Raw genomic sequence first — 14,057 nt, 5'->3', positions numbered from 1 at the left:
AACAACAACTGGAGTCAAACGTTCTCTGTTCCTTGTCTATGACAAACAGGAGCCAAACTGGCAAGTGCCCTTATTAGTATTACTGGGCTTTATTGTGCAAGGCACCTTCAATTAGGTGAAGCTGCTTTTCAGGTGTCAGCCATGGTGATTCTGGACTGACTCCTGTGCATCATCTTGAACATCTGAACGGTCCCTGAAATCCCAGTTTTTAAATCCATGGAAAACAAGCATAATGATATGATGTGCGAATGAGCGAACATGGATATAATATGCAGCACAAAGATATGCAGGATGGCAAAAAGGTATGCTATCAAAGAATGATTCACAATTAGAAGTGGACAGTATTGTGCACCTATGTAGAGTTAAAAGCAGGGGGGGGGGAGCCTCAGAGAATTGCTTCTGTGGAAATAAAAGCACTCAGGCAAAGAGAGTGCTAATTTTTAAGTAAATTACCAGTTTTGATTTGTGCTTAGTGGACCACTTCATCTTGTCATTAGCAAGTTGAACTGCTCAATTTAAGCAACCAGACTTGATTTTGTGTTCAATTAAACCACGGTCCCATTAATGGGGAGGGGGGTGCAGAATTACTTCCTACAGTCCTACATTGACTAACAGTCAGTACTTAATCTGGGCTGGGAATTGAAGGAATTAAGAGCGTAAAATTTTTAGTCAAATTACACACGCAATGATTAACTGGATACATGCTGGTTTTATTAATTTTGTTGAAAGCATTCAAAACACAGAATTGCTCTTCAACAGTATATCATTATATTTGTAATTCAGGGAAATTAGTTGTACACAATGAATTACAAACTTCGGTCTAGCAAATGTTACGAGGGGAGGGAGAGAATAGAAAACCTTTTTGTAAGGAAGTTGTGTTTGTGTGTGTGTGTGTGTAGGAGAAACACAATTTCCAGACATTTTCCCTTTGTCTTTGTGGATGTAAGAAGGGCAGAAACGAGACTTATGCCCCTATTATTAGTTACTTACACAGTGAAAGTAGGCAAATGTGTGACTAAACATGGATACTTAAATAACAGTAAGTAAGTGAATCTGTTTTCTCCTTTGACTGACTTTGCTTTGGCGTGACCTTTTTATGATCATTAGGCACCTTTCTGGCATGAGCTTTGGCGATCATAAAAGCGTTGTGCCCAGGCACCTCCAGGAGGCTATGACTGCTGCTGCGGGAAGTGGTAAGCAAAGGTGCAAGGGAGGAGCAAGTGAGTGGGTGGGCAGGCAAATGGCGGTGGGATGATGGTGGTGGTAGGATGGGGGGCATGATGCATACTGGCACCATTTTTCATAGAAATGCAGCACTGCCCACAATCCTTGGCTGATGTCCTCCTCAGATTCCAATGCTGCATCCCAGGAGAGGAGAGTTGGGAGCCCAGCTTTCCCATCAGAAGCAGCTGTATCCTGGGATGGGGTGGTGTCTGCCTCCTCCTGCCTCTGTTCCCTGGCCTTAGCCCTCCCTTAGGTCTTCCTTCTGTTCCCCTTCCCCATCTGTCTCAACCAGCCACTCCACTGCTGGTGGAATGTTTTTGCCTGGTGCCTAAATATATGTAATGATGGCACCAGGAAAGCTTCCCTTGTTCATACATTCATGCTGATTACTTGATTAACGGAGAAATATGTGAAGACTTCCACATGCGAACAGACCGTAACAGACCTACCACTACACATTGAACCTTCGTATCATGTCAAATGTAATCCACTGGTGCCAATTTACACGTTCAGCTGCTAGCCAAGAAGATGTACGCATGTGTGAAGCAGCACCCAAAATCGCTGTCCATGGTCCTTAAGCTTCTTTATTGTCTATTTGCATACTGAAGAGGTCCTCAGTATCAAGGAAGAGAGCCTTGAGTCTGGCTCTGATGTTCTGTTCCAGGGAAGCGTGGCACCATTACTTCTAAGACTTTGTTTATTGCTGGCATATTGAACTGTTGCTTGGCAAACAACTTGGGACTGTAACACCTTGATTCCTGCCTATGTCCACAACCATAGACACAACAGAGTGATTTAAAATCTTGCATATATGTAAAGAACAACACATCTATCTCTAATACTGCAGGCATTATATGAAAGAGTAAACAACTGTTATATACTCTTTTCCCTCCCAAATAACTCTCAATTATATATATTTCCAGATTATATCGACGTAATTCATCATATTTTCCTAAGATGTAAAGTTCTTGGCAAGCAGAATGTACACGCTCTGCATCTGTATGGCACTGAAATTACTTAGATTGATGAAAGCCAATCCAAAACAATCGGTTTTTCAAGTTTGTTATCCCATTACCTTCTATTTGCAATCAGCAGAATCATTATCAGACACCAACTCTTGCTCTTGCTCCCATTCAAAATAAATGACCGATGGAAAAGACTAGGACCAGGAGGGAAAAAAATCCCAGAAAAGTGCAAGGCCTGACTGGATGGTGTTTCATGAATTCAGAAAGCACAGACTCGATACATTACCCCACAAGTCCTAGTGATGTATATATGTTGTGTATATATAAGTTACCCACTACCAAGGTAACTAAGGTTGCTGATGCTTACTGCATTATTGTATACAAGCTTATGAAATAGAAGTTATCCTATGCTCCCTGGCTTGCATGGGTTCATAGTAATGCACATTCACTTAATAAAGGACATGTTTAAGTTGAATAATCAGCAAGGTAGCTTTTATCTCATGCATAAAAAATTAATAGAGTCATTAGAAGTTCTCAATGAATCTACCCCAATGAACTCAACTCCCCTTGCCCCCCTACATTTTATGTTATGCATCATAGTGTCCTTGAACTTTAAGATAAAAGACTTTGGGATTCTTGGGTGTAGTCTTGAATTTTTATTCAAACATATAATTAAATGTCTTGTAAAATTAAAGTAGAACAGGCTGTCATACAGAGTATGAAATAAAAATAAAAAATAATTATACCCCTAAGTGGTTATCCAAAATTAAATGAACTCTATTACCTTTTTTGTTTTCATTATATTAGGCACTGGAGTAGTGCCACAGTATTTTAAATTAAATTATTCACCTTTCTTATTTTGTTGTAGTTCGTATTAATAAAGATCTTTTCTCATTACAGAATTTAATGGCAGGGTTTCTTCTTTTGGTCTTGAAAGGAGACAACCGCTTTGTAAGTATTCCCCTCCCCCTTTAAATGGAATCTGTGAGCAAAATTTGGTACGTGACTTAGAGACTACATAGGTGACCATTTCCTCCTAAAGGGCACATTCAAAGGACAATTTTAAAGAACAGGTGACTCCAATAACTTTGTACTATGCTTGCTTCCTGCTTTTCCAAAACAGCCCATCAGCAATTTGCTATACAGTGTTACTTCGGTTTAAGAACTTAAATTCGTTCCGGAGGTCCATTCTTAACCTGAAACTGTCTTAACCTGAAGCACCACTTTAGCTAATGGGGCCTCCTGCTGCCGCTGCACCGCCAGAGCATGATTTCTGTTCTCATCCTGAAGCAAAGTTCTTAACCTGAGGTAATATTTCTGGGTTAGCAGAGTCTGTAACCTGAAGCGACTGTAACCCAAGATACCACTGTACTGAGCCCCAAGGCTGGCCTAGCACATTTTGCCACTAAGGCAAAACAGAAAGTGCCCCTCCCCACCCCCTGCTGCCACTGACACCTCCTCCCCTGCCCCCCCATGACTCCTCTGCTGCTCTCCACCCCCCTGCACCTTAGAAAAAGGGGAGAAAAAGGAGGCTACCCAGGGAACCGAAGACAGTAGCGGTGAGAGGGGTGGAGGAGGTGGCAAAGGGGGAGGAGTCAGCAGACAGTGAGGCGTAGTGACCAAGGAGGTGCTGGCAAGGGGGGAGGAGTATACCAGTATACCTGAAGGAGCGTCTCCATCCCCAGTGTTCAGCCCGGGCTCCGAGGACCTTCTGGCGGTTCCCTCACTGCGAGAAGAGAAGTTACAGGGAACCAGGCAGAAGGTCTTCTCAGTAGTGGCACCCGCCCTGTGGAACTCCCTCCCCCCAGATGTCAAGGAAATAAACAATTATCTGACTTTAAGAAGACATCTGAAGGCAGCCCTGTTTCGGGAAGTTTTATTGTTTCATCTTTTACTGTGTTTTTATTATCCTGTTGGAAGCCACCCAGACTGGCAGGGCAAACCCAGCCAGATGGGAGGGTAAAAATAAATTATTATTATTATTATTATTATTATTATTATTATTATTATTATTATTAGCATTAGGGAGTGGGGGAGGAGGTGGGCCTTCCCTCCCAATGGTTTCAAGCCTGCCAACCCTGGGGCAAGGGCTTCATTTTGCCCCATGGGTGGGCCAGCCATGCTGGTCCCTCTTTTCAAAGTTTAAGAACCATGGATAAGCACCCTGCCTTATTAATACACTCCAAGAGCATCTCACACTGCCGTATCTGAGCAAAGCTATAAGAAGGGCTTATAGAAAGATGTATTTATGCAATGCCCTTTTTCTCTAATAGACCAGCCGAAGTCCATCTTCTTTTATGAGGTTTTTTCCTTCTTCCTGGCCTGGTATCAGCAGGTGCTTAGAACTGGTACCATTAATCCTTCTATAAAAAACCCATTTCACAAGAGTTCATCATACCATAACTTAACCAAGAAATGGAACCTAAGGCCAGGCTATGCAGTTCATGGGGTGAGGCTATGCAGACAGAGACAAAATCAGCTCCTACTAAGTTACTTTGCTCAGAGCAAGTGCGTGTAATCTGAGATCCAGTTTGGGGGAGAGGGACAAAACCTATCACAGGCTTTGAAGTTTCCAGGGTGAAATACAGGTTTAGTGCGTGCATGCATGCATGCAGGCACGCGCACACACGTTTTCTCACGTGTAATTGAACACTCCGAGGAGAAGAAAGCATAACACATGGAGATAATGGCATAAGCCCAGTGGTAGCTGTTGGGTTCTATGTACTTCCTCATTCAGAGGGGAACATGTAAACTGGTCCTCATGTAAAATCCTTAAGATTGCTAACACTTGGTTCTAGCAGCAGGACCTGCATGTAACATAATGTCTCTAAACAGGGGGAATGCACCAAGAAGCAGCTTTGATGCTCTTACGAGGCCACCAACATATCCAATGAGCACAAATTAATTTTACAACCTACCTAATTCCGGTGAAGTTAAGAGCCGACCTCCACATTTTTGTTCTGCTGGGCGTAGCTTGTTCATATTCAGCAGCTGGGTAACTTGCGGCACATCTGAATTTAACTGACAGGCTCGAGGAATCGTATCTGTTGGCCCATCAGCTGTGAATGCAATATCAATACAAGTCTGAGTAAAATACAGCGAAGGCTTCACTTTTCTACACACCCGGTAGCTGAAACAAACAAGGGAAACAATATAGCCTATTTTCATTGATATTTAAAAAACCCTCTAGCCCCCCATAGTTACAAAATGAAGAGTCTTCTAGCTGCCTCAAGGGTTATGAACCAGAAAACAAAAGCTCACTTATTCATTTGATGTCTAAACCATCTGATTCTTAATTCAATGGCATGATTTTTTCCAGGCAAGACTCATTATTTCTGAACTGGGAGTTAGCAGTACTAGAGATCTTCATTACCTCATCTGGACAGGAGGACTCAATCAATAACTAATGTGCCAGAGCCCCCAGCATTCAGGAAAAACATTTAATAATGCCACAAGACCTCAAACTTAACCTTATCTTACCAATAGGTTTTTTAAAAAACACAGCAACAACAGCATATTGTCTAAAACAGAATCACCTCAAATAAGAGATGTTCCCTCAGTCAATCATGCATTAAAAAGTATGAATGAAGAGACATGTGGATTGAGTGCAGACAGGTCCAGGATAAAAGTGAAGTATTCCTGTGTAAGGTAAACAAAATGCTTCCTGGACTATGTGCTACAGCTGGGCTCCTTAAAGGCTGTAGTTTGGAAGCCCCCAATAGAAGTTAAGCTTTCAATAGGTAGAGTATAGACAATGTAAGAGCCGTCTCTTTAGAGGGGGATGGGACAACATGATGATCTCAGTCCTTCTAGTCCCATAAATCTACAACTGCAATCACCAGCTGTTATATCTTTTCTAGAAAGTATAATTGCAGATGCTTGATTGCGGTTAACTTACTGTTAAAATAATTTATGTGTGAGGTTAAGAATTAATCAGATTTCAGGGTGGATGGGCTTTGCAATTAAACTCCACCTGCAATTAGCTGGCCTCACAATTTAGATCATGGCTGAGATTCAGTTACTATCTAATCTCATGTGGTTGTTACATCTGAGAAAGCTCTGTAACCTATCACACAAGTGGCAGAACGGGATATTTTGGCCCAGTTAATGCATCACCGAGTTGCTGCAATGTCGCTCCACAGCGTTAACAATTCCCACTGCAGCCGCTCCCCATGCCAGCATCAAGCCAACTGCCATGCCGTCAGGGATATACAAGTATTCGTCTGTTGCTCATTTCAAGCAATCTAGAAATTAAACAGCATAATTTGCTTTCTAAACAGACTGTATTACTTTAATGCCTGTACTGGTTTTTTTGTCCAAGCCTCCCAGACATTCATATTATCTGACAAGCCCAGCTTCCACAGCAGTGTGTTGATATCAGTAATGGAGACTCAAAACCATAAAGGAAGAACAAAACACGTTTGGAACACAGCGTTCTACATAATCAGCCACATTGCTGGAAAACAAACAAAGAAAGAAGGAAGATTCCGAAACGGAGAAGTGAAGCAACGCTAGGAGAGGCACCGGCTGAGTACGCCAATCATTTTGTATCACAAGGCGTATCAACTTCCCAGTTTAATGAGAAATGAAAAAAGCTGAAACAAAAAATAAAATAAAATGTGGGGATGTAGCTCAACCTCCAGAGAAATATCCAAAGAGCTTTGCAGAAAGAAATCTACTTATCCACCTGATTCCCAATTCTGTGGATCGCCCCAAAGGCTCACTGCTCTAATCCCGATTAAATGAACAGCAAGTTTCCAACTTCAGTGCAAGATAATTAGCCGGCATTGTTTCACAAATAAAACTATCTTCTGTACCCTCCTTTTGTAAAAATAGTAAAGGTAAAGGTACCCCTGCCCGTACGGGCCAGTCTTGACAGACTCTGGGGTTGTGCGCCCATCTCACTCAAGAGGCCAGGGGCCAGCGCTGTCCGGAGACACTTCCGGGTCACATGGCCAGCGTGACAAGCTGCATCTGGCGAGCCAGCGCAGCACACGGAAACACCGTTCACCTTCCCGCCAGTAAGCAGTCCCTATTTATCTACTTGCACCCGGGGGTGCTTTCGAACTGCTAGGTTGGCAGGCGCTGGGACCGAGCAGCGGGAGCGCACCCCGCCGCGGGGATTCGAACCGCCGACCTTTCGATCGGCAAGCCCTAGGCGCTGAGGCTTTTACCCACAGCGCCACCCGCGTCCCACTTTGTAAAAATATCCAGCCATAACTGTGCTTTCCCCCCACCCTTTCCTTTCGAGGAGTGTAAAAATTGGGTCCTCTGAGTATATTTAGGCATATCTTCCTGATGGGAAGATCACACATTTATTTATTTAAAGATAAAAATTAATTTACAGGTTTATTTCTGTGAAGAAAATTTATACTCAAATAATTTGAGATGGCTTCTCCATTTCCTGGCAAAAGTTTCTATCAGTTCAAAATTCAGTTCTGGACTGGCCCAATGGGACAAAGTCTTTTCCCCAGCCCCTAGATCAAGAGAATGCCTCCAAGAAGATGTGGCTATTGTTTCAGGATGAGGTGAGTGGTTCGAACAAACTCTGCATGGTGGGATCTGGGATCCCACTCCTGGGAAACCCTGACACCGTGCAAGTGATATTGGCAGAGTTCAATGGGAAACACTCTTACATAAATCTCACTGATACATGGAACTTGAGAAAGAGCAGGAAATGTTCCCAGTTGTGTTTTTGATTAGATTAAGTCAGAATAACTCCGCAGCTCCTAGCAGGGCTATGTTAATTGGCACCAGATGTGGAAAGAAAAACAAGCTTATCATGCTCAAGAGGTATGCAACATCTAAGTTGGCATGAAATGTAAATTTTGGAACTAAAAAGATGCAACTTGTGATGTGATACAAATGGAAGATGAGCCCTTCTGGATCACACAAAAGGTCTGTCTAGTCAAGCATCTTGTATTTCATAGTGGCCAACCAGAGGTTTCTGGAAAGCCAACAACCAGGAGATGCAGGCAACAGCCCTCCCTTGCTGTTGCTCACTGTTCAGAAGCAGACTGCTGTATTAGCTAACTAAAGCTCTAGTATCATGAGGGAGCAAAACTTCTGTCTACTTTATCCACATACCCTTATCATTCTGAAGTTGATGGGTGACTTGATGTGCATTTCCCAGTACAAAAGAACTCTTTTCATGATTAGGACCCTGCTCCTCATGCTTTCACCCTGCAATGGCAGGTGCTACAAAGAGCAGAGCTGTTACACAGCAGAATACGTGCGAAGGATTTTGAACACAGCAAAGTTGTCTTACCCCATTCTTAAGATACCGTATTTTTTGCCCTATAGGACGCACTTTTTCCCCTCCAAAAATGAAGGGGAAATGTGTGTGCGTCCTATGGGGCGAATGCAGGCTTCAGGAAGCTATCCGCAAGCCTTGGGAGCTCTGCGGGAGTTCCCGTTGGGCTCCCAAGGCTTGCGGATAGCAGCCTGCATCCCGAAGCCTGGGGCGCGCTGTATAGCACGCCCCAGGCTTCGTGCAGATATCGGCCAGCCCCACAAGCTCGGGGGACAGCGGGGAGGTGGAGCGCGCCTTTTGAATTATTAATCTGATATTTTTTATTGTATTGAAATAAAATGTTTGATTTTAAATGTATGCAAGTATGCAAAGCACATCAAAGTGCAAGTAGATAAATAGGTACCGCTCCAACGGGAAGGTAAACAGCATTTCCGTGCACTGCTCTGGTTCGCCAGAAGCGGCTTAGTCATGCTGGCCACATGACCCGGAAGCTGTACGCCGGCTCCCTCGGCCAATAAAGCGAGATGAGCGCCGCAACCCCAGAGTCGGTCACGACTTGACCTAATGGTCAGGGGTCCCTTTACCTATGCTGAACCTGAATGCAGGATAAAATGTTTTGAATTCATTGAATTCTGACTGCTTTGAAATGCAATGCAAATATGGATATAGGTATCAGGATATTAAAATATAACAGCATTTATTTAGAATGAAGAGACTCTCCTCCTAATTTACAGCTGTGAATGGCCCGTTAGCAATCTTCTAAGCATTTACTGTCTAACCTAACAAGCAGAGATAACGGCAATTTCATCCTTATGATCTTATGCCCTGTACAGTATAGCACATACAGGAAGAATACACCTTCATGCCAATCTAACTGGAAAGCAATGCCAATTTTATTTTGCCTTCAGCTGGTAGAACCCCCTGTTCAGCTGTCACCCCAGTGAACACCATTCAATAAACATTTCAATATGACAGATTCCCTCCCAGACTGACACATAACAAATCAACAAGCTAATGGATGGCGAAAGGCTCCCTGCACAGATGGCACAGTTCTGCAAAACAAAATGCTGGTCCTTAAAAACCAAAGCCTTGCAAATTCAAATCACCTGGAGAGAATAAACACAAAATTAAAATGCCATCTCCACGGTATTATTCCCCTCCCATTTTTTTAAAAAAAACTCAACAACAAAAACAATATACTTGGATCAGGGTCATGAGAGCATAGTCCAGACTGAGAAAACAGAGTCTGTTTAAATCAAGACACATTTGCTCAATAGCAGGAGCATCCAAAATTGACCACCTGGTTCAAGGAAGAATGTAACTGCAGGCAATCATCTAAAGCAGTCCTCTCTTCCACTGATAGCCTACAAGAATGGCTCCAATAGCCAGTGACAGCTAGCAGAGCTCCATTCCAGCACACAACTGAGAAGCAAAGCTAACATAAGATTCAAACTATCTGCAGGAGCTCATTGTTGCCTCCTCCTAGACCTAGAGGTCTTTAAAGCAGAAAAATTCTCCCTTCTCATGTACTCACGTATTTGAAATAGTAACACCACTGCAGTTAGTCAGAGGGGCTGGGTTGGGATGCAAACTTGACCAACTTACCGTATTTTCCGCTCCATAAGATGCACCTTTTTCTTCCTAAAAAGTAAGGGGAAATGTCTGTGCGTCTTATGGGGCGAATGCGTGGTCCCTGGAGCCGAACTGCCCAGGGGCAAAAAGCAGATCATGCTTCTTTTTTTTTCTGAAAGAGGGAAGTGGGTGTTGAAACAAAGCCACTGATCGTTTGCCGATCAGGGAGAGAGATAAGGGACACTAAGGCATAAAGGAGGCTGCCTGGGAGGGGGAGGTAAAGACAGCAAACTTGCAAAGGGGGAAAACAGGAAGACTAAAGCAATAAGGAGAGAAATTACAAGAAAAGGAGGAGCAAAAAACTGCTCCAGCTACGGAAAAGACACTAAGGCAAACAAGAGGGAAGGGAGTTTTGAAAGGAAACAGCTGATCCGTGGGATCGGAAGAGAGATAAGGGAAGCTAGCGGCGGCTGCCTGGGAGGTGGGAGGTAAAAGCCCATGGATCCTCAGGATTTTTACATTGGGTCACCCCAAATTCACCATCAGATCACATAGCATGTCCATGACTACAGCCTGCACCAAAAAAATCACACACCCACTATTGCGTGGGGCCGCAATGGTGCAAAAACATGGTTACAAAGCATGGATCCACATGAATCCTCACAATTTTTGCATTGGGTCACCCCAAATTCACCATTAGATCACATGTCTGTGGCCACAGCATCAACCACAAAAATCATACACCCACTGTTTCGTTCAGAATATTTTTTTTCTTGTTTTCCACCTCTAAAAACTAGGTGTGTCTTATGGTCAGGTGTGTTGTATGGAGTGAAAAATATGGTATAATGTTTTGTCACAGTTCTGTGGCTTCCGAAATAAAAATAAAAATGCTGAGCTTGGAAAACCTACCTAGTTTTCTGATCTTTCAAAGATTAGCTTGGTTTACTGACACCACATCAAAACTCTTATCACATGCTGGTTTATATTCCACTGCCACAAACAGGACATGTTGTAAGAGTAGATTGGAAGAAAAAGACTACGGAAAGTCTACACTGATTTGGGAAAGCGATGGGGCTAGGTTGAAGAAAGAAAGGTTATTTCAGCCTCAAGGAGATAGAAGGAAGGAAAAGTCATCTGCTCTAACCACCTGCCTTAAAAGTTAAGAGATATCCACATGGCTGTGTCCCAAGGGAACCTATACAATCCAGAGCACTGTGTGCTATGAGCAGAATGTAATTGCAAATAGTTCCAGATAATTGAAGCAAAAGAGCAAGATACAAAAAAGATGCAAAGACTTAAAATTTAAATAAATAAGCAGGCTGGAGGAAAAGCTCAAATTACAATGCAGAACTAGCCTCAGAATTATTATCTGCCAAAAGTCTCTTACTGCTTACTTTTGTAGAAGATACTGGGAGACTGAAGAATCTAGTCTAAAACAGATTGCAGTGTGTGGGGGAGTTCATTTGACTGGAAGAAACTCAGCCCAGATTATGAAGAGCAGAGTTGAATGCAAGGGGGCAGAGGGGACCTGACTCCTTTTATTTAGACACAGTGATAGTGTCACATTCAAAGAGTAACATGTGGCTGATGAGCAATGGGACTTCTCACTAATATAGTGAGCAGCTCATTATCAAAACCATCTTTTTCCTTCTTCAGAGGTCCCATTTCCAAAATGTAGTAAAATAATGGCTGGATTTCAATGTAGGTAGTCTTGACAATTTTCTTTTTAGAAGACACCTTGAGAAAATGACATCTCTCAGCAGAAGAGCCCACTGATAATTAAATAACAAGCTCTCTTTCAAATTGCTTAATGAAATACTTACCTGAAGGTAGCTCGCCAGAAGATTATTAGCAGTTTTGTATGCTAATTTAAAGATGGAACCTTTTCCACAATGCAGTTTTAATGAAGGCAGTGCTTTATAAAAATGTAAGTGCCTTCCCACCTTGTCACCACACTTAGCTAATGTCATTGACAACCCCTGAGCCAGAGAGATACATGACCTGTACTTGCATTAATTGCAGTGAAATCGTCTAAACTCTCAAATGATTAATCATAGAAGCCTGGCAGACAAGCTTGAAACTGTATGATACGACAGTAACTCAGTGCAGTTCCAGGAGGTTCAGGTTAACACACCATCTTCATCATCTGTATCCAGGGGCTTTGACTTCAGTGTGAAGATTTTTCGCAGTTTACAGTTCGCTGAAACAATAATGCCATCCAAGGACTGGAAAACAGCTCCTTTGAATATCTCGCTGGTGAATGCTACCAAGTCAATGCACAGGTTGCACCACTAAGAAAAGAGTGAAAACAGATTTAATGACATTTTTACATAAGATGCAGGTCTTGTAAAAGAAATCAGCACTGAAATTTACCACTGAACATAATTATAGTCCAACTCTCCTGTAGCTGCTCCATGGAATATATCATCATCATCCTCATTAATCTTTATTATGATCCAGAGACCCAACAAATCATTACAAAGCAATACACAATTCAGACAACCTACCACCAGGTTAAACAAGCATTTTGTTCAGACTTAAAGATAGGGATCATTGGTTCTTGCAACCACCGATAAAAACTTTGCCACTGCTAATGTTCTAGCGGTTGTCCGGTCTTCCAGTAGGAACCTGACATAGTGAGCCTCTGATTTTCCCGGGAAAAGGTACCAGCAAGGGTAATATCAGTTCAGCCCTGGCTTGCTCGTATTTCGCACAGTGCAGCAAAATATGTTTTATAGAATCGATGTCTTGGGCACACGAGCAAAGTCTGTCCTGGTAGGGAACTCCTCTCAACCTGCCATCGAATACTGCAGAAGGGAAAATGTTTAATCTGGCTTTGGTGAATAACCTTCGGTAATTTGGTACTGTCAGGTTTTTAACGCAAGTTTTTAACTTAAAGACATGCTCATATTGTACTCCTACTGCCAACAGACTACAGACTGTGTGTGATCGGGATCGCAAGTCACTGTGTATATTATCCCACAATCTTTGCTTTAACGTCTTTAGGGCGCCTTCATAACCCAGGTAATAGAGTCCATGGAATATATGTTTTCTCCATATCAAGGAATGTTGCAGCCATGCAAGTGGTCTATAATTGCCTCCACTCTGAACTTTTAGCATGCATCTTGTACTTGAAATCAGTGATACTTGCTTTTAAATTAAGTGTGCTTTCAAATTAAGTGTGTACAGTCTGAGTTGCCTGTGCATATTAATGGTTGGTGGTAAACTAGTAAAGAGCAATCAATATAAATGGTTATGACTATCAAGGATCCCTGCCAAATTGCAATCCACTTCTCTCCCGCTGCTTGCTTTCTCCTTCTGTATATTTGTCTCAACACACACACACTTTGATACCACTGGCTGATTTTCTCTGATGTAACCATAGGCCCATGTAAGAAAGAAATCATATGCCCTGTGACTGCCACTGGTTTGATGATCTTAAGTCACAGAGGAGCCAGGTGGCCTTTACCCAGGTAGCTCAGCATTTAGGACACCATTGATGTGTGACATTAAATTCAGAAATCCATGGCAGTAGATAATGAACTTCCAAATTGCAACTTCCAAATCTTGTGTGGGTATATCGTTCTGCAGTGTCAGGAATGAAAGAGACACATGAACACTAGCTTCTTATAAAGGATGGTTCTATTGTCTGTGAAATGTTGTTATATTTGAGTGTCTTATGTTTATCCCTAAAGGAAAGCTTGCCTTCTCCTATTGGGAACAAGCAGGTTTGTAACCTGTGGCATGATGAGAGATGTGTATGTGTTTTGCAGTTCTACACACACAAAAACAGAACAGAATTTGATTTGGGATTTCAGCATTCTATCAGCATTTATATTTTTTAAAAAGCATTTCTAACCCTTCTGGCAACAAACTTTGGCTTCAAGGTATATGGGAAACATCTAGTGAAGCTTCCTGAGCAACAGGATTTCCAGAAGAAATTACCCAGAATAGCATGTGGCTTAAATTTACCTAATATATACAGGTAGCACATCAGGCTAGATCTTGCTTTATTTCTCTTTAGTACAGAGTTCTCACAGCCT

At 42.4% G+C, this 14,057-nt stretch overlaps 1 protein-coding gene across 7 annotated transcripts in view; it reads right to left on the bottom strand.

The window, feature by feature from the left end:
* CFAP20DC (CFAP20 domain containing) overlaps positions 1 to 14,057 on the bottom strand; it is a 143,419-nt gene that overhangs the window by 73,890 nt on the left and 55,472 nt on the right. For 6 of the 7 annotated variants that reach the window (XM_053378368.1, XM_053378364.1, XM_053378363.1 and 3 more), the window contains 2 exons: positions 12,149 to 12,305; positions 5,108 to 5,248 (listed from right to left, as the gene is read on the bottom strand). In XM_053378368.1, the coding sequence (XP_053234343.1) occupies positions 5,108 to 5,248; positions 12,149 to 12,305 (298 nt within the window). Of the gene's footprint in view, positions 1 to 5,107; positions 5,320 to 12,148; positions 12,306 to 14,057 lie in introns of those variants that run through there. The other variant, XM_053378369.1, reaches the window with a different exon arrangement.

The sequence above is a fragment of the Podarcis raffonei genome, chromosome 2 (genome assembly GCF_027172205.1).
Source record: "Podarcis raffonei isolate rPodRaf1 chromosome 2, rPodRaf1.pri, whole genome shotgun sequence".
Lineage (NCBI taxonomy): Eukaryota > Metazoa > Chordata > Lepidosauria > Squamata > Lacertidae > Podarcis > Podarcis raffonei.
This window is presented reverse-complemented; position numbering and strand designations above follow the sequence as displayed.